We start from the raw sequence: 19,719 nt of genomic DNA on the forward strand, positions 1-19,719 counted from the left end.
ACGTGTAAAATACTGTATTAGTGAGTCTAAAGATACCTATACCTTAGATAAATCAAAATTGGAACACAGTAAAGGGCAGCTGTGTGTCTGGAATCCAGGTCCTGGGTCTTTTCCACAGATACACAGCTGCCCTTTACTGTGTTCCAATTTTGATTTATCTAAGGTATAGTATCTTTAGACTCACTAATACAGTATTTTACGCATTGTATTTCATGTTTGCACTTAAGACATGATGTACACCTTACATTCTGTGTTGTTTACGCTTCATATTTGTTACCTTTGTTCATAAGTGTTCGACTTTCCATTGATCCTACCCACTCGGAAAACAATAAAAGGAAACTGATTTCAGGTGTTCTAGTATTTTCACGTTCTTTGTGGCATCAACACGCATAATGGTAATTGAGAGCAGGTGTGCACCTTCATGGGCTTCCCAGGTGGCCCTAGTGGTAAAGCGCCCACCTGCAGGAGGTACGAGTTCAGTCCCCAGGTCAGGAAGACCCCCTGGAGGAGGGCACGGCAGCCCACTCCAGTGTTCTTGCCTGGAGACTCCCATGGGCAGAGGAGCCTGGCGGGCTGCAGTCCACGGGGTCGAGAAGAGTTGGAAATGACTGAGCGACTTTCAGCTTCAGCTTAACAAGTTCTGGTGAAAGTTAGACATGATTAGACTTTTGCATTAGACAGGATAACGCCTCTCAGCAGCTGCAGCTTGTATTCCCTCAGGAAGGGGGGGTTCGAGCCTGAGGTTAACACCCACGGTAACAAATTCTTTTATTCCTCAATCTCAGGTGTCCCTGACGGTCCGGTGGTTAAGACTCCGTGTTCTCACGCAAAGGGCTCTGGTTTCGATCCCTGGTTGGGGAGCTAAGATCCCATGTGCTGTGCAGTGTGGCAAAAAAAAAAAATAAATATGCTTAGTTTATTGTTTAATTTTTATTGGAGTGTAGTTGACTTACAGTGTTATGTCCGTCCGCTGTACCACGTGAGGTGGGTGTACATATTGATACAGCAGCTCTTTTTTAGGTTCCTTCCCCATATGAAGTCAGTACAGAGTATTGAGCAGAGTTCCCTGTGCTACGCACTTACCTATTTTATATGTATCATTGTGCCACGGAGCTTCAGTCGTGTCTGACCCTTTGTGGCCCATGAACTGTAGCCCACCAGGCTCCTCTACCCAGGGGCTTCTCCAGGCAAGAACACTGGAGTGGGTTGCCTCCTCCTGCAGGGGGTCTTCCCGACCCAGGGATGCAACCCCAGTCTCCTGTGGCTCCCGCGCTGGCGGGCAGGTTCTTTACCACTAGCGCGGCTGGGGAAGCCCCGTGTTCAGTGCCGTGTGGGCGTCCGTCCCAACCTCCCACTTCACCCCCCACCCCTCACCCCCTGGTAACCGGAAGTCTGTTTTCTACACCTGTGACCCCGCTGCTGCTTTGGAGGTAAGCTCTTGTGCGCCTTTTTTAGGCCCCGCACGTGGGCGACACCGCATCCGTTTGCCTCTCCCATCTGACTTGCTTGGCCCCGTGTGACAGTCTCCGGTCCGTCCGCGTCGCGGTAACGGAAGCGCCGCGCCCTCGCCTGGGCCGCCGCGGGATTCAAGAGGTGCTTTCTCTCTGCCCTCCAGGTCTGTCAGCTCGTCGTCTCTGTGAACGGGCTTAACGTGCTGCACGTCGACTACCGGACGGTGAGCAACCTGATTCTGACCGGGCCGCGGACCATCGTGATGGAGGTCATGGAGGAGCTGGAGTGCTGAGCGGGGCGGCGGCGGCGTCGGGCCCGCGGGCCTTCACTGCGCACGGCGGACCCGCGGGCCTTCACTGCGCGCGGCGGGCCCGCGGGCCTTCACTGCGCACGTACGCGTCTCATCCGAGTTTCCTGCACTGCTTCCCTGTTGAATGTGGGAGAACCAGGGAGTGTGTCTTTAAAAAAGAAAAAAGTGAAAAAGACAACGTCTGTCGGTGCAGAAAAAGTTTGGGACACAGAATTTTTTCCCCTACGTAGTTGCGTTGCCTTACTCAACTTCCGTTTGTGGTTCTCGTCCATTGTTTTTGGTCTTGCTTCACAATAAGTTGAGATGCTTCTCTCGCCGAAACAGCACCGTGCTAAATTTGCCTTCGTGGGAATCAATACAGTAGTTTTTCTAGACTTTACAGTTGTACTCTCACCAAAACGAGCATGGATCTGTTTATCAGAGGATCTCGAGTTCACTGAATTTCAAACTGAAGCAACATCCAAAGGAATAGTGCTTGTTAACGGGCGTTTTGAAGGTTCTAAGGCGTTTTTTGACTTTTTCTTAATTCCTGCCTTTAGTATCAACTTCTAACTTAATGTGTGTTTTCAATTACGGCAGTGGTCAAAAGCAAACACTTTGTGATGACGTGGGTGGGGCAGAGAGAGAGAGAATTACTTAAACTATGTGGGCTCTGTTTTCTCTTTCTGAGCCTGGATCATTCTGTCAATCAGCAACAGCAGCTTTCTAGAAATAATTCTGAATATGTTGAATGTCAAAACAGACAAGTTAGTATGTACATATACAATTCAAAATCATGCCTCTGTCAAGATTTCACTCTGAAGCTGTCCCTTGTGAAGTATTCTAGAACTTGGCCCTTATGTGATAAAACTTGAAACTAAATTGCCTTAGTGGCCTGAATTTTCACTAGCTTTCTAGGGACACATTCTAAGAACATGACATGCTGCTTATTTGGTGGGATTATTTTTCACCAAAAGCAGCTTCTTGTGTTGTAACTTTTGAGCCCACTTGTACATATATGCATGTGTCTTTTTTTTTTTTTTTTGTCTCAAAGAGAATGCATTTTGGAGCTTGGTGTGTAGAGGAAGTTTCTCAGAGTGCCAAATTAGGGAGTCAGGGAATGCTCAATTGCTTTTATTTTCATATAACGCGTTCTGAATGACAAGGCTACTTTCTTACCATGTAGTAACAAAATATGAATGTTGTGCCTCGGCCTTTTTTTAGTGATGGGTTATAATATGGTGGTACGGGTGGGGTGGACACGCCATGCTGAAGACGTCAGACGTCTGTGTTTCTGGTATCCCGGCTTTTCTCGTCTGTAGCCTTAGGCCGAGAGCAGGGTTTTGAAATAATGCAGGATGCTAACTTGAGTCCTGTCAGCCTGCCTTGGGAAGTCCTGGTGTCTCTGTGTGCCCTGCGTTTACACCACGTGCCAGGCGCTGTGGTCGCTCTTCATCCTCATCACGACCTGAGAGGCAGTTAGCATCGCCCTCGTGTTTCGGACTTGGAAGCTCAATCTGAGCACGTTTAGAAGTGGTCTCTAAGTCCCCACAGTGGCGGGAACTCCTGGGTGACAGAGCCTGGATTCAGACACGGCCCGTCTAGTGCGGACGCCCTGTCCCCCACCCACAGCCCTTCCCCAGCTGGAGACTGTCTGTGGCGCCTTCTTCTGCCCCCGTGCTGCGCTCAGTCTCTCCTGCTGATCTGGGCGGTCAGCGGCGGCCTCATCTCCATGTTACAGCAGAGGAAACCGGCTCATCAAGGCCCGAGGCTGTTAACAGTATGTAGGAGGTGTTACCCATCAGGCTCCCTTTAAAGGTCTCCTAAAAGCCCTCTGGGCCTGGGTGTTCGCGTCTGACACAGGAGGAGGCGGGCCTCCGGGAACGGCATCCTCTCGCCGGCTGCTGCTCCTTCGCTCCCGACCTGATGACTATTCGGGGGTTGGCACAACTCCGCGTCCCTTCAGCCAGTCTAAGTAGCAAAGAAGGGTTTTCCTTGATTCAGAGGGTGGCGTTGATGTCTTTGCTCAGATGAAGACCCAGGTGAAGGAAGGGATACTAAGGTGAAGGGAGGGAAGCTTTTGGCTCCCACCACCCTGGCTTAAAGCCCAAAAGCAGAGAGTTCTGCTTCAGGAGAGCGTCCTCTGAACTGTGGTCCCAGCCCAGGCTGCATCCTCACCCTGTGAATGCTCCTCACCCAGACGGCCAGGTTGAGCTCTCTCCAGCTTTTGCACATGCAGTTTTTCCTCCCTGGAATATTATTCTTTCTCCGTCTCTGCCTGGAACAGTCTGTCTTATGAACTCCCCTTAGGCATTGTCTTAGATATTCCCTCTGAGAAATCTTTGCCAGCAGCCTGGTTCTGGGATGGATGCCCTTCTCTGAATTCCCAGGGACCCCTATACACCAGCCTGTGTGATCCCAGCACTGCTGACGTCTCCTCAGAAATGCTCCCACCCCTGTCTGTCTCCCGGAGTTCTAAGTGTCTGCAGGACGGGGCTGTGTCCTGCTCCCCGGCGCTGCCCTCGCCTAGCACGTTTCCTGACACAGAGCAGGCTGTCCGCTCTCCACTGCTGTCCGAGCAATCAACCTGGAGCATAGCTTCTGACACTACTGATTCTCTAGGGAGCCTGTGGTTGGCCTTTGAGCAGAGCTGTGCTAAGGTGAACGAGCACAGCCTGATATTCTGGCTGAGTTCACACGCGCACCTGAGCTCAGAGAGGCTGATGCTCGGGACTGGCTGATGGGGGCTGGCTCTGTGACTCCGTCTGGCTGTGGCCTGGGGCTATGGCTGAGACTCCTCCAGTGGACTCACGGGGTCTCTCCCCATAGCTGACCCAGGCTTCCTCGTTAGGTCTCATGAGATCAAAGAGAGGAAGAAGAGAGACTGCAAGCCCTTCTGTGGACCTGCTCAAAGTCGCAAAAGGTCACCTTCGTAGCCTTTTCTTGGCCAGTGCAAGTCACAAAGCTAGCCCAGAGCCAAGAGGTCTGCAAGCAGGCTGCCCCTTGTGATGGAGGAGCTGCCAAGAGCCTGGCTGGTTTTAATCCACCCAGAGTAGATACTACTTTTTGAGTGGAGGCCTAAGGAGTTACCTAGCTGTTGCAAGACTTCAGCAATCCAGATGTCAATCACTGACCACCCGCCGGGTAGAAGTGCAACAGTTGTGAACAGAGCCCCACGCCCAGTGAAAACGAGTCAGGAAATCCCAAAACCACAGTGCTGCGTGGAGCCGCGGGAGCGCGCGTCTTGCCCTTTGCCTTTCGCTGAGGCGTGGAGCGGTCTTGTTGGGCCGGCCTGGGCCCAGCGCCTCCCTCCCTGCCGGCCCGAATCCTCAGTGTGGCCCTGCGGCACAGGGCGGGGCGGGGACGACGGGCGTTTGGCTTTGGCTTGTTCGTGACACGCGGTTGGGCCGTGTACCCGTGAAAGTGAAGGATACGTACTTAGGTCTTGAGTTGTTAAATCGTAGCATATTAAAAAGTAAATATTTTGTATGGCATTTTGACAGTTGAACTGCTTTAAAATTTAGAAACTCCATTCCTAAACGGAACACCAAGAATTACCCTGAATTAGGAGGAAGCAGTATTTTGAAGAACTTTCATTTCCTACGTATGTGTGTGTCTGCGTTTTGGGGAACTGCGTGTGAGAGTTGAGGTCACTCGTGGAGTCTCTGAAATGATGTGGTTTGCTCCCAGAGAAGACGCGTCTGGCTTTCCGGGTGTCTCTGTGTGTGATGGAGACAGAGACCACGTTACGCCCAGCCATTCGCACAGAATGTGCTGTCAGCACTGGTGTGAAAGCCATGTTGAATGATTCTGCTCTGGAGAGAAAATGCAGCCGCCCTTTGGGTTGGTTCTGCTATCTGATGTTCTCTTATTAATCTCTGTCAGATAATTATATAAACTGATAAATTTCTGGTTGAGAAATGGTGGGTAACATGAAGAGACCCATGTTTGAGTAGATTAGACACGACCAAATTCACACTACCCTAAGAAGGGTGAATGCATCGGGGCGGCAATAATTGATAGTTAAAAACCACTGCTTTCAATCCAAAACAGAGTCTCACTCTCCCAAGTACTCATTCCTTTCAAATATGTCATGAAAATACTCTGCTTTCAAGATCTGTTTGAAAAGTGTTAAGTATTCTCTCCTGGTGAATACTAATCGTGTTTCACTTTGATTATCCGTGATCAGAATAACCCAAGATTTCAGTTTTGCAAATTGGTTGGAGTCTGTTGGTGTCATGACCATGGTTTTACTCATGCAAAGAAGAATTTCAGGTATAATATGTTTTTCCTCAGTTCAATACCAAGAGGACAAATCTACCGTGCACCAAAAGGAAGTTTATAATCAAAGTCACTATATGGTATTGTAAAATGCATTAATATATGTACTTAATATATATGTTTATTTTTAAATTAGGTTGAAATTTATTTTCTCTGTTTCTTAAAAGTTATAGCAAAATAATTAAAATTATAATATAACAATAGACAGTATAGCATGAAATAAATGTTACATTTTTAAAACAATGCCTTTAGGGTTTCAGCTTTTCCTTTCTTTAGAAAAAATTAACCATTTTTTATCCTAAGAAAGAGTTGCATTGTAAAGCTGATCTACAACTAGTCTGTCAGAGAGGACACGTGGGGCTGGTATCCAATTATCTAATGTAACCAAAAGTGCCATTTGTAAAACTGCTTAGTGACGGATGTTTTCTGAAGCTCTTTTGCCTGGAAAAAAAAGTGCATTAAAAAGGTTTTTTCTCTACTGTATTGATTTGAAATCATTTTCTCCCTACACATGTATTGATGAGTGTTGCGAAGAGCTGACTCATTTGAAAAGACCCCGATGCTGGGAAAGATTGAGGGCAGGAGGAGAAGGGGACGACAAAGGATGAGATGGTTGATGGCATCGCCAACTCAATGGACGTGAGTTTGGGTGAACTCCGGGAGTTGGAGATGGACAGGGAGGCCTGGCGTGCTGCGCTTCATGGGGTCACAAAGAGTCGGACACGACTGAGCGACTGAACTGAACTGATGGAATAGTCTATATGGAAAAATGCTATGTGGTTGCTATTTTGAAATAATGTTAGTTATTTTTTTATTTTCAACTAATTAGGGAATCAGTTCCACAATTCAGTGGATGCAGGGTATAAGTAAGGAGGTGAGTGGTTATCCAGACTGCATTCAATAGTAACCAAAAGAACGTAACATTTCTCTCTCATTTATTCATTTATTCACTGGTTTGTTCATTCAAAAAGCCTCCCTGAGGGCGTGTGTTTTGCTGAACAGTATGTATAAGGCTCTCCTGTTGGCTCAGTGGTAAAGAACCCACCCACCAAAGCAGGATACATAAGAGACGGGGGTTCGATCCTTGGGTCAGGAAAATCCCCTGGAGAAGGAAATCACTACCAACTCCAGAGTTCTTGCCTGGGAAATACCATGGACAGAGGAGCCTGGGGGGCTACAGTCCACAGGGTCGCAAAAGAGTCGGACACGACTTAGCGACTAAACAACATTATATTCGCCCTAGGAGTACAGAACAGAGCAGACAGGACCCTGCGTTCAACATTATATTCGCCCTAGGAGTACAGAACAGAGCAGACAGGACCCTGCGTTCAGCTTCACGAGTCACGTCTAGGCCGTCTCTAGAAAGCTGCTCTCTATAGAGAGGCAGGGATATGCAATCCTGGGGTAGATACGCAAACCACCATCCAACCCCAGAATCAGAACACTGACAAAACCTTAGGTTTACATGCTGTCCCTTCCTGATCCTGTCCCCACTTTCCCTAACCCAAGGTGAGCACGGTGGTGAATACTGTTACCGTTCTCCTGTTCTTTTTTTTTTTTGGCCAGGCAATAGTGAGAGAGCTAAGTCCTACCCACTGGACCATCAGGGAACTTCCGCCGTTGTTCATGTTTTGGGGGGAGCGTGCCATGTGTCATGTTGATCTCAGTTCCCCAGCCAGGGATTGAACCTGTGCCCCCTGGAATGGAAGCATGGAGGCTTAACCACTGACACCAGAGAGGTCTCTGTTCTTTTTGTTCTTAATCATTGTTTGGGGTGTTGTGTTTTTTAAATGAACTGTATTAAAAGAACATCCAGCTTTATATAGACTTCTGGGACTTTCTTGTTTTTGTTCAGGATTATATTACTAGAGTTCTTCTAGATTTTTGTGTGTAATTGTAATTCACTGTTTACGGCTTCCTAAACTACCGTTTGTCTGTTTTCTTGTCAGCGGGTATTTGGGTTGTTTCCATTGCTGTTGTGGTTGTTGTAAGTAGGTTTACTGTGAACAGTCTGGTACCATCTCCTGGGGACAAGTGTAGGAATTTTTCTTAGAAATCCACTTAGCAGAGTCAGAGGACACGTGAATGCTGACTTTACAAGGTCACGTTTAACTCCCTTTCAAGGTGGTTGAACCACAGTAGTTGCCCCTCTGAAATATAAAAGTGACAGATGTTGATCAGTATCTTCTCCAAACTCTGAAACTTCCTAATTTTTGTCAGATGTTTATTTGGTCAATGATATTGAGAATTCGGAGTTGCTGCAAAGCTCATAAAGTTTAAAGTACAAAAAATGTGAGAAGTAGTTTGTCATCCTGAAGTATTATATCAGTGTCTTCATAATGCCAAGGATGTTTTTGAAACTTTTATCGTGCTACCGCTCTGATTATTATGAGGCACGAATTATTGGTGTTGTCAAAATCTTGACTTTTTGTGCACCAGTGCCAGACAGAGATACTGAGACAGAGTCACAGAGGAGAAAGAAAGAGTGACTTCTTTTCTTTGCCAGACAAAGGGGGAACACGGTAACGCCGCCCCCTCCCCGGAGAATAGAGAGGCTGTACAGGCAGGCAGGGCTCCCAAGGGGGCGCTAGTGGTAAGGAAAAGAAAGAAAGTCGCCCAGTCGTGTCCGACTCTTTGCGACCCCATGGACTGTAGCCTACCAGGCTCTTCCGTCCATGGGATTTTCCAGGCAAGTGGTAAAGAACCCGTCTGCAAAAGCAGACGTGAGAGGCGCGGTTCGATCCCTGGGTCAGGAAGATCCCCCAGAGGAGGGCGTGGCAGCCCACTGCAGTCTTCCTGCCTGGAGAATCCCATGGACACAGGAGCCTGGGGGGGCTGCAGTCCATGGGGTCGCAAAGGGCAGGACCGTGAGCCAACGCACACACACAGGCAGGGTGTGTGGTGAGGCTCAGCAGTCTTGCTTTCTTCTCTCTCCTGCAAAGTTTCAAAGGGTGGGGCTGCTGATAAGATGAGGGTGTGAAGGGTCTCAGGCATCTGGTCTCCTAATCCAGCTTCTCCTGTCCCTGTAATCTTGTCTCGGGTGGTTTCCTGACTGCTGCCCCCTTGATTAGCAACTGTTCTGCCCTTTGGGACTCAGGGAAGGTTGGAGTCTTGCTAGAAGAAATGAAGGACAGAAAGCCCTCCCTGACCAGGCCCACAGGGCCCTGCTGGCATCGCTGGAAGTCACATATAACACATAGAGTCGCTCAGTCGTGTCCGACTCTGCGACCCCAGGGACTATACAGTCCATGGAATTCTCCAGACCAGAATACAGGCATGGGTAGCCTTTCCCTCCTCCAGGGGATCTTCCCAACCCAGGGATAGAACCCAGGTCTCCCGCATTGCAGGAGGATTTGGCGGACTCTTTACCAGCTGGGCCACGAGGGAAAAAGGCCTTAGATGTGGCATGGTTAGTTTTTATAGGCTGATGAATGGGTGGATTATTCTATTTCTAGGAAGGGGTGGGGATTTCCAGGTTTGGGGCCACCGCACACTTTTGGCCTTTTCGGTTAGCTGCAGACTGGTGGCTGTGTCATTCAGTACCTAACATGTTACAAGTGAGCTTATAATTGAGGCTCAAGGTCTACTGGAAGTAGATCTTCTAGGTCTTTTCCATCTAACTAGATCTTCTTCCATCTTGGATCTCGTTAGTTCTAACAAGCTTTTGTCATATCCTATGGCTATGTCATTCTTTTAAAGATTGTGCCCTGCCCCGGTCCCTCATGTTTCACTATCAGTTCAGTTGCTCACTCACATCTGACTCTGCGACCCCATGGACTGCAGCACGCCAAGCTTCCTTGTCCATCACCAACTTCCAGAGCTTGCTCAAACTCATGTCCATTGAGTCGGTGATGCCATGCAACCATCTCATCCTCTGTCGTCCCCTTCTCCTCCCGCCTTCAATCTTTCCCAGCATCTGGGTCTTTTTCAATGAGTCGGCTCTTTGCATCAGGTGGCCGAAGTATCAGAGCTTCAGCTTCAACATCAGTCCTTCCAATAATTAATGTTTGTTAAATAGAAGTATGTGTTTGTAAAAATCTCAGACTTATAGTGTGCTGTCCTGAGACAGAGGCGGGTTTCGAAGTCTTGATGCTGCCCCTCTTTCCTTCCTGTTTCTCAGACGGCCTATGGGGAGCACCCCTCGCCCCTGGAAGCAGGCTTGTGTGTGTCTCAGTTTTCCCTCGGTCCTCCTGTAAGGTCAGACTGACATCTACTGGGGCACAGGAGGCCTTCAATGTGGCATCTTTCTTGGGGAAAGTAAATTTACAGCAAGGACAGGGAGAGATAAAGGGAACTTCCTTTTGTAAACCCCTACCCCAGTCTTCATGGAGGAGGAGATGGCAGCCACTCCAGTGTTCTTGTCTGGAGAACCCCGTGGGCAGAGGAGCCTGGCAGGCTGCAGTCTATGGGGGCACAAAGCGTGGCCACGACTGAGCGCGCACACACCCCATCCTGTCCCTTCCTGCTTCCCTGTCCCCACTGGTCACCTCTAGTTTGCCTCTGTAGCTGTGCGTCGGCTTCTTTTTTGTTATCTCGCTGGTTTGTTGGGTCTTTGGACGCCACACGTAAGTGATGTCACACAGCATTTGTCTTTCTCTGACTCATTTCCAAGTCCGTTCATGTTGCTGCAAATCGCAAAACTCCAGTCCTTTGTAGGGCTGTGTAGGATCCCATTGTGTATACATGTATATAGTTCCTTCTTTTACAGGGGTATTCAGGTCACAGACCCACCATAAAAGGAATGAAGGCAAACCTCCAGAACTCCAGGCTTCTAGGAGAAGTCTCTCAACGACAGCAGTGAAGGCTATCGAATGTCCACTGTGTGCCCACATTTTATGCACGTGACTGCTTTATTTCCTCTCTGCACGTCGTCCCAGGTAACCGTTTTGTAATGCATCTCACGTATGTCATCAACTCCACCTTTCCGTTTGATCCTCTACCTCCCCGACAGCCTCCATCATGAGAACACAAGGCCAGAGCTTGGTGATACAGCTAGACTTGCACTCACGCACAAGTGCGCGTACACACACGTGTGAGTGAAATTTGCATCTTAATGCAGGTTGTGAGGGTTGCTGCTGTCTTTTCATCCCAGACAAATCCTTCATTCTTGGGTCCACTGTGCTTTCTGTACGTGAATTAGACGCCAAGACGAGTGTGTCAGACCTCCCTGGTGATCCAGACCTCAAGAATCCGCCTGCCAGTGCGGGAGACGCAGGTCTGGTCCCTGGTCTGGGAGGATCCCACATGCTTTGGAGCAGCTAAGTCCGAGCACCACGACTACTGAAGCGCAAGCACCCTTGAGCCTGTGCTCGGCAGCAAGAGAAGCCCCCGGAACGGAAGCCGGGCCGGCAGCTGGAGAGGAGCCAGCCACTGCTCGTCCCAGCCAGAAAAAAGCCCGAGGAGCAATGAAGACCTGAAGAATAAATAAATAAATAGTTTTTAAAAAGAGCGTGTTGAAGTTTTCACTGAGAAATGGGAATGTGTCATCTGAATCTGGAAGGCTCCCCCAACAACAGGCTAAGTTACTCTGATAGATTTTTCTTAGGAGAGAAAGGGCTGTGAATAATGCAAGGCTGTTGGTGCCCAGGAGGAGAAAGCTCGATGGCGACGTGTATCTGTGGCTGTTTAACACACGCATGGGATTGTTAGGGGGCTACTCGACTGCAGCCCCCAGGCTGTGCAGCAGCAGCAGCCCCCAGCCATGCTCACCCAGGGGGCTGCGGTGCCCTCTTCCCACTCCCCGGGAAGGCCTTCTGTTCGCATCAGCTCTGTGGCGGTGCCTTTGGGTGATGTCAGCCTCTTCCTATGAAAAGCAGCGAGTCCAGCAACAAAGCGTGCATTGGTGCGCCGGGCGGGCTGGTGGGGCCGGACAGTCGTGGCTTCTCTGGGGGCCCAGGCCCCTCCGGAGGGACACAGACTCCTCTCATGTGCCAGTGGGAGTCTCCCCCCACCCCTGACCCCTGCCACCCCCAAGAGAATTCTACTGCAAAAAAGGCGAAGCGTGCTTGCACAGCTTCTCACCCAGTGCATTTCATGGTGATGAGTTTCTGCATGCTTAGTGTCCAGGCTGAGCTCATGTGAAGCTTCCTTTTTATAGAATCTGCGCTGACTGCGAGCTGGAGGGCGAGGCTGTTTCCTTTCGATCCTCCTTGCCTTTTGTTTCCTCAACACCAACTGACTTTCTTTGTCTTTTCCTTCCCCATTTTGACTTAAAATCTGTTATTTCTCCTTATCAGCCTCCAGCAGGCTCTTCAGCAGTTACTGAGTGCTGAAGTCTATCTCTGGGATGCTGGCTGGGAGGGGGAAGCGTCAACACGACTGTGGAGGTAAAACCACGCCAGAGAAGTCGCCCCGGAGAAGCCACAGGGAGAGGCTGTATCTGCTGTGGGTGCGCGTGGATGACAAACAGAACCAAGGCCGTGTCTTTGCGAATCAGCCCCCGTTAAATCAAATCACAGGATTCAAGGAGGCTCATCCTTATGGCCTGTAATTGTCCGCTTCATATTCACCCCATACTGTTGTGTCTTATCACTGAAGATTTGAGCAGACTCACTCTGGTAAATCTCCCATCCCTATCATACAACTCCATAGCAAAACGCTTCATTTCCAAGCATAGATGGTAAAGAGTTACTAGGTGCTACCTGAGTGCCCTCACTCGGACAGCTGTCCTGCAGAATGTGAAACGTGCCAGCAAATGAAATGAATCCTCATAACCCTCATGAGGTTGTTGTGAAAATCAAATTAAATGAGATAATTCACATAAAGAGCTTATTATATGTCTGGCTTAATATTCTGCTCCTACTGCTGTCACTTCAGTCGTGTCCGACTCTGTGCGACCCCATAGACAGCAGCCCACCAGGCTCCCCTGTCCCTGGGATTCTCCAGGCAAGAACACCGGAGTGGGTTGCCTTTTCCTTCTCCAATGCACGAAAGTAAAAAGTGAAAGTGAAGTCGCTCAGTCGTGTCCGACCCCCAGCGACCCCATGGACTGCAGCCTTCCAGGCTCCTCCGTCTGTGGAATTTTCCTGGCAAGAGTACTGGAGTGGGGTGCCATTGCCTTCCCCGTAATATCATTCTAGTTACCATATAATAAAAATAGAGTAACCTCACACGGCTCTCTCTTCCGCACGTACCAGCAGGGAAGTGTGACTGTGGTGGACTAACTAGACACTTGATCACCAAACCGGATTCCTCTTCCTGGGCACATTGAAAGTCTATATTATCCAGCTGGCCTTGCATCAGCGAGGGATGGTGTGACTCAGTTCTGGCCAAAGCCACATGGGAAGAAGTTACGGATGCCTCTTCCAAGGCTACCTATAGAATATTCTGTGACGCAGTCCTCCTCCCCCTTCCATGGAGCTGGACATGAAGGATGCTGCAGTAGAGGGTCACGTGACACAGAGAGCCTGGCCCCGAGTCATCCATGGCGGAGGGCGTCCCGTGTCACATTCGAGCAGAAAACAGGCTTCCGTGTTTAAGCCACTGAGACTCAGGACTTACGTGTTATTGCAGCATAGATCTTCTTACTCAATACTAATACAATGATGCTGAAGAGAAGGGAGACAAGTATTATCAACGTTAGTTATTTGAAAGCAATTTATTACCAAATAAGCAAAAGTAAATATTCACACACGAAACACATCTGCAAACCCGTATGTGGGATTTTAGGGAAGCTGCAGCACAGCGGTCCCAACTCCTTGGCCCCAGAGACCGGCTTCGCGGGCGACAGTGTTTCCACGGATGGGCCGGGGGTGGGGATGGTTTCAGGATGATTGACCTGTGCCCTGTGTATTGTGCACTTTATTTCTGTTACTATTACATCAGAGCCACCTCAGATCGTCAGGCATTAGATCCCATGGGGTGGGGGCCCCAACTACAGGGCGTCAGGCTACGGGAGGCTCAGCCCCAGGTTTGCGTAACGACAGTAATGGCAGAACTGGGTGTGAATCAGGTGTGCTGAACTCCAGGTGCTCTTCTTTACTCCCTCCTACATCAGTTTGGGACGGACAAGTCAAGGTGCCTCCGCATGAGTCAGTGGTAAAGTACAAGGTCGCAGGGCTTAAACCGGATTGAATGATGTGTTAGCCCAGGGCTTTACTAAGTCATGCACGGTGCGGACAGAGAACCGAAGGACAAAGCTTACGCGGTCGTGCAGACCGTTCAGAAGGGAGGGACCTGCCTCATGGAGGACAGTGCACGGCAAGGCCCGTAGGGGGACAGGGTGCTGCAGAGACGGGGTCAGGAGTGAGGCTCAGCCTGGAGACTGAGCTTCGTGTGATGCTGGCCGAGGGGACGCCTCATGGACAGGAGAGCGAGGTGGACGAGAGGCAAGAGAGTGAGGACAGAGGAGCCCCGCCAGAGTCCCTGCGGATGCCAGCCAATGCCGCGTGTCACGATCACGGGTTACAGAAACACAACATATAGAGGACTTCCGGCGGTCCAGTGGCTAAGACTTCGCACTCCCAAGTCAGGGAGCCCGGATTCAATCCCTGATCGGGGAACTAGTAATAGATCCCACAAACTGCGACTAAGGCCCAGTGCAGCCAAAAATAAATACACATTTTGAAAAATGAAGGAAATGCACAATATACAAAGACTGGCTCCGTTATCACTTAGGGTAGTCAGATCTGGAATTCATAGTTTTTCCAGAAAGATCAACCACCTCATCTCCAGTGTTTCTGAGTACTAGACACCTGCATTTTAAGAGCTCAGTCAGTTCTCATTGGGATAGACATACTAAGAGCTGGCAAAACTACCCAACGGCCTTATCATATACACATTGTTGAATATGCTTTTGGCTTCCCGGCACTCTCTTTTGGCTAACAATGCCTGTATTCTGGAGGTGAACAGCCTCTCCCTCATCCCGTGTGGCTATGATTAGATGTCTCTCGTGGTGCCCTAGTTTCCCAGTGAAAGAACGGGCCCCAAATCCAGGTTAAATCAACACTGTCTTCCAGGACTTTGAGCTTTGAGCAGAATAAACATGCATGGGAAAAACAGTTGATGTTCACGAACCCAGTGGTCCCTCAAACCTACCCTGGCTCTTCTCTAAGCCTGGTCCCAGAGCCTTCTGACGCAATCTGCAGGCTCTGATGACCTATGGCGAAGTGCGGGGTAAAGGCATGCAGGTTCAAGATGAGGCCATTGGGGGAGCTTGGAAGAACCAGGTATCAATTCCACAAAACAGGTGGAGGCCAAGGACCAGGTGGAGAATCAGGTATCTGCCAAAGAGTTCAAGCCGGTTAAGTTGAGGAAATTAGATTTCCTGATTACTTAGAAAAGAGTGGGAGGTCAGCTAGGATGTTTTTGGTTGCAAATGACAGAAAAGCAGTTTGAACTAACTAAAGAGGGGAAAGACTTTATTGCTTTATTTAACCACACTGCAATGGGAGCAGTGATTATGTAATTTGTCTCCCACCTGGAACCCTTCGAGAAGGAAAGAGGGAGACATCAATGGCTAAACCGGAGCAACAGATGTAAACCAGGCTGCCTTAGGCGAACTGGGTGTCTGCTCGTCTCTGTGCAAGGGAAGAGCCTCGAAAGCCGCTGGGGTCTCTCTCTCTGCGTAGCTGTTACTTTTCTCTACTTTCTGTGGCCTTTATTTGCACAGGCATATGCAGTAGCTGCTTCCCGGGAGGCTCAGTGGTAGAGAATCTGCCTGCAGTGCAGGAGACCCGAGTTTGACCCCTGGGTGGGTAAGATCCCCTGGAGAAGGAAATGGTGACCAACTCCAGTGTTCTTGCCTGGGAAATCCCACGGACAGAGGAGCCCGCCAGGCAGCAGTCCATGGGGTGTCAAGAGTCAGACCTTACAGATTGCAAGACAGAAAAAGATGTTTCCAGCTGCTCCAGGATGAAATATCCTACTCCAGAATTTCAAGGTGTCACTTGACCAGCCGTGGACCAACCTTCATGAGCAAACAGATACACTGCTATCACCAGTTCGCCTTGGGCCATCAGGCCCTTCTTGTGCTGCAGACACAGGAGCGCCATTAATCAAGAGTCCTAGCAGTTTGAAGCAGCATTTCCCCAAGAGAAGAGTCATTCTGGGGACAAAACCACATATATCCACTATGACAGCACCTCATGTAGATTGCCTGCAGTCAAGGCCACTGAGAGTATGGACACAAAACAGCTGTTGGACAAAACGCATGTTATATTAAACAAGCTGTCCGAATGCCAGAGCTAACTGGTAATGGGTTAAACTATGACTCTGTGACCCAGGGAACCCTTGACAATCCAGTTTCACATTCTATCCCTTTAGAGTTTAGTATATAATAGTCCATTAGAGACCTGGAAAGCCCCCAAGGCTTGGAGTTCCTATAAGCCTCTAGAACCACTCAAATGAAGTGAACTTACCCCGAAAAAACCATTGGCAGAAGCATAAGGTCGCTGGGCACCTTGAGTTTAAATGGGAAATGGGGAAACCGGGAGTAAAGTGAGGACTCCTGTGAAAGGACCGAGAAAGAGGCTGCTGCAGACAGATCCCCTTCCCTCCCAGCCGGCCCAGGTCCAGGTTCTGCCCCCAGTGGCTCCCGTTTCAGTCCTCTTGTTGGAAAGTACCTTCCTTTCTTTCTCCTTCCCTTCTTTTCCCATGCCCCCTGCATTGGGAGCGTGGAGTCTCAAGTCGTGGACCGCCAGGGAAGTCCCAGCGCCACGATTTACGATAAAACCTGGAATCCTCCGCCACCCTGGGCTGATCTTCTCCACTTGGCGGAGGAGCGCGTGGTCCTAAAAGTCAGCCAACGTCTCTTTGCCTCCCGACAGCCCTTCCCTGGGGGAAAAAAGAACGCATAAATGTTTGGGGGGCTGCCTGGTGACTGTGGGCTTCCCCCCAAAGAAGGCGCAGGGTGGAGAGCGAGACTCCACGGAATACGACTTCGCAACGGAGCCCTGGTCACCCTGGACAGCATAGTGTCTACTGGAGAGAGCTCTGCAACCCCAGATCCTCTGCGCCTTCCAGAAGACTTCGGCTTGAGCTCTGATAAGTAACCAGAGGGCTTCCTGCGCAGCCGGGGGCTGAGCAGCGGGACATTGCCGCCAAGTGCCGCCCCTCGGAATCGCCCCCGGGGTCGGGAAGGTGGAAGCGCGGGCCCTTGGTGGAGCCCCCGTTCTGAACGGGAGATCCCACTCGGCTGTTAATAAGGGCCTTCTCTCCTGCTGGGCTCAAGAATCTGGGCCAGTCTCGGGAGATTCTTGGAACTAAGCAGCTTGTGAATACACAAGCAAGCATGGACACCCGGGGAAGTAGCTCCTGACACACCGCATAGCTGACCTTGTTCAGAGTTCAGGGCCCCGAAACGGCCGAAATAATCACTGCGGTGCCGGACCGGGGTCCGCGTACATATCAGCCGTCCCATTTTGTTCATTTGTGTGTTTCCCCCAAATGTTTCCTCTCACTTCGCTCACGGTTCAAGACAACTTCTTTTTCAGTTTTTAATGCAAACATGGAGAGGTTGCTGTGGACGCCTTCCAGACTGAGCCGCTGCGGGGCTGGTGGCCGGGAACTCTCAGCTGGTCCCTTTCTGGTCCGAGCCCTCTGCTACCAGGCACTGCCCGGTATTATTCACAACAGTCAGGGTATGGAAGGAGCCTCAGTGCCTACCACGAGGTAAACGGATCAAACGATGTGATGGATGGACGTGACGATGGAGCATCATTCGACCTTGGAAGAGGAGGCGATCCTACCATTTGTGACAAACAGCTGAACCTGGAGGGCATGATGCCCGGTGCTAGAGGCCAGAGACGAATACTGCATGTTGTCACTTGTATGTGGAATCTAAAAGAAAAGAAAGTTGACTATACAGAAACGGAGAGTAGAAAAGAGTCCCAGCCTGGTGAATGCACTTGGTAATACTGCGTTGTATACTTGAAATTTGCTAAGACAGCAGAAGTTAAATGCTCTCACCAAAGAAAACAATCTAAAAGGGAAAGAGAGAGAGGAGCTTTAAAGGAAAGACTAAGCTACTGAAGAGAAAATTCAGAGACTTGAAGAGACTCTGGTCGAAAGGGAATATGTGGTTGAGTGTATGAGGCCTGCTTCCCCAGCGCCGCCGGATGTCTCTGAAGGACCGTCTGCCGGTCACCTCAGAGCTCCCCGTGGCCTCTGCAAGGACGGCTCCAGTCGCCTGCGCTCTCTGCTAAGTCAGCTCGATTCTCATAGGTGTTGTTCTGGGAGCTTCCCCAATAAACTTGTTGCATATAAGCCTCCATCGTGGAATTGGCTTCCAGATAACCTGACTCCTGGTAAGGAAGAATACAGATACAGACAGTGCATTGACCCTAACTGTATAATGCAATGAGTTTTTACAAAACGATCATACCTGTGGCTCGTGGAAGCTCGTGTGTGTGTGCTCAGTTGTGTCTGACTCTTTGCAGACCCATGGACTGTAGCCCGCCAGGCTCTTCTGTCCATGGAGTTTTCCAGGCAAGAATACTGGAGTGGGTTGCCATTTCCTTCTCCAGGGGATCTTCCTCAGGCAGGGATCGAACCTGTGTCTCTTGTGTCTCCTGCATTGCAGGTGGATTCTTTACCACTTGCGCCACCTGGGATGCCCCATACCTGGATGACCAGCACCCAAACCAAGAAATATTCAGCCAGGGTGGACAAAAATGTTCTACTGCATAGCACAGGGAACTATATTCAATAACTTGGGATAAACCAAAATGGAAAAGAACATTAAAAAGAATGTGTGTGTGTGTATATATATATGTGTGTGTGTGTGTGTGTGTGTGTATACACACACACATATATATATATATATGGCGGCAGTGAGGAGATACCCCTCGTCCAAGGTAAGGAGCAATGGCTGCACTTTGCTGGAGCAGCCGTGAAGAGATACCCCACGCCCAAGGTAAGAGAAACCGAAGTAAGACGGTAGGTGTTGCAAGAGGGCATCAGAGGGCACACACACTAAAACCATAATCACAGAAAACTAGTCAATCTAATCACACTAGGACCACAGCCTTGTCTAACTCAATGAAACTAAGCCATGCTGATGGGGCAACCTAAGACGGGTGGGTCATGGTGGAGACATTTGACAGAATGTGGTCCACTGGAGAAGGGAAGGGCAAACCACTTCAGTATTCTTGCCTTGAGAACCCCATGAACAGTATGAAAAGGCAAAATGAAAGGATACTGAAAGAGGAACTCCCCAGGTCAGTAGGTGCCCAATATGCTACTGGAGATCAGTGGAGAAATAACTCCAGAAAGAATGAAGGGATGGAGCCAAAGCAAAAAGAATACCCAGCTGTGGATATGACTGGTGATAGAAGCAAGGTCCGATGCTGTAAAGAGCAATATTGCATAGGAACCTGGAATGTCAGGTCCATGAGTCAAGGCAAATTGGAAGTGGTCAAACAAGAGATGGCAAGAGTGAATGTCGACATTCTAGGAATCAGCGAACTAAACTAGACTGGAATGTGTGAATTTAACTCAGATGACCATTATATCTACTACTGCTGGCAGGAATCCCTCAGAAGAAACGGAGTGGCCATCATGGTCAACAAAAGAGTCTGAAATGCAGTACTTGGATGCAATCTCAAAAATGACAGAATGATCTCTGTTCGTTTCCAAGGCAAACCATTCAATATCACAGTAATCCAAGTCTATGCCCCAACCAGTAACACTGAAGAAGCTGAAGTTGAACGGTTCTATGAAGACTTACAAGACCTTTTAGAACAAACACCCAAAAAAGA

The 19,719-nt window shown here is 49.5% G+C and overlaps 1 protein-coding gene across 4 annotated transcripts in view; it reads left to right on the forward strand.

The window, feature by feature from the left end:
- DEPTOR (DEP domain containing MTOR interacting protein) overlaps window positions 1-15,332 on the forward strand; it is a 166,463-nt gene extending 151,131 nt beyond the window's left edge. For 2 of the 4 annotated variants that reach the window (XM_025001756.2, XM_025001761.2), the window contains exon 9: window positions 1,616-6,505. In XM_025001756.2, coding sequence (XP_024857524.1) covers window positions 1,616-1,744 — 129 coding nt within the window. In that variant the 3' untranslated portion in view covers window positions 1,745-6,505. Of the gene's footprint in view, window positions 1-1,615; window positions 6,506-10,730 lie in introns of those variants that run through there. The other 2 variants (XR_003038042.2, XM_025001757.2) reach the window with 2 other exon arrangements.
- The last annotated feature ends 4,387 nt before the right edge of the window (window positions 15,333-19,719 follow it).

This window comes from Bos taurus, chromosome 14 (genome assembly GCF_002263795.3).
Source record: "Bos taurus isolate L1 Dominette 01449 registration number 42190680 breed Hereford chromosome 14, ARS-UCD2.0, whole genome shotgun sequence".
Lineage (NCBI taxonomy): Eukaryota > Metazoa > Chordata > Mammalia > Artiodactyla > Bovidae > Bos > Bos taurus.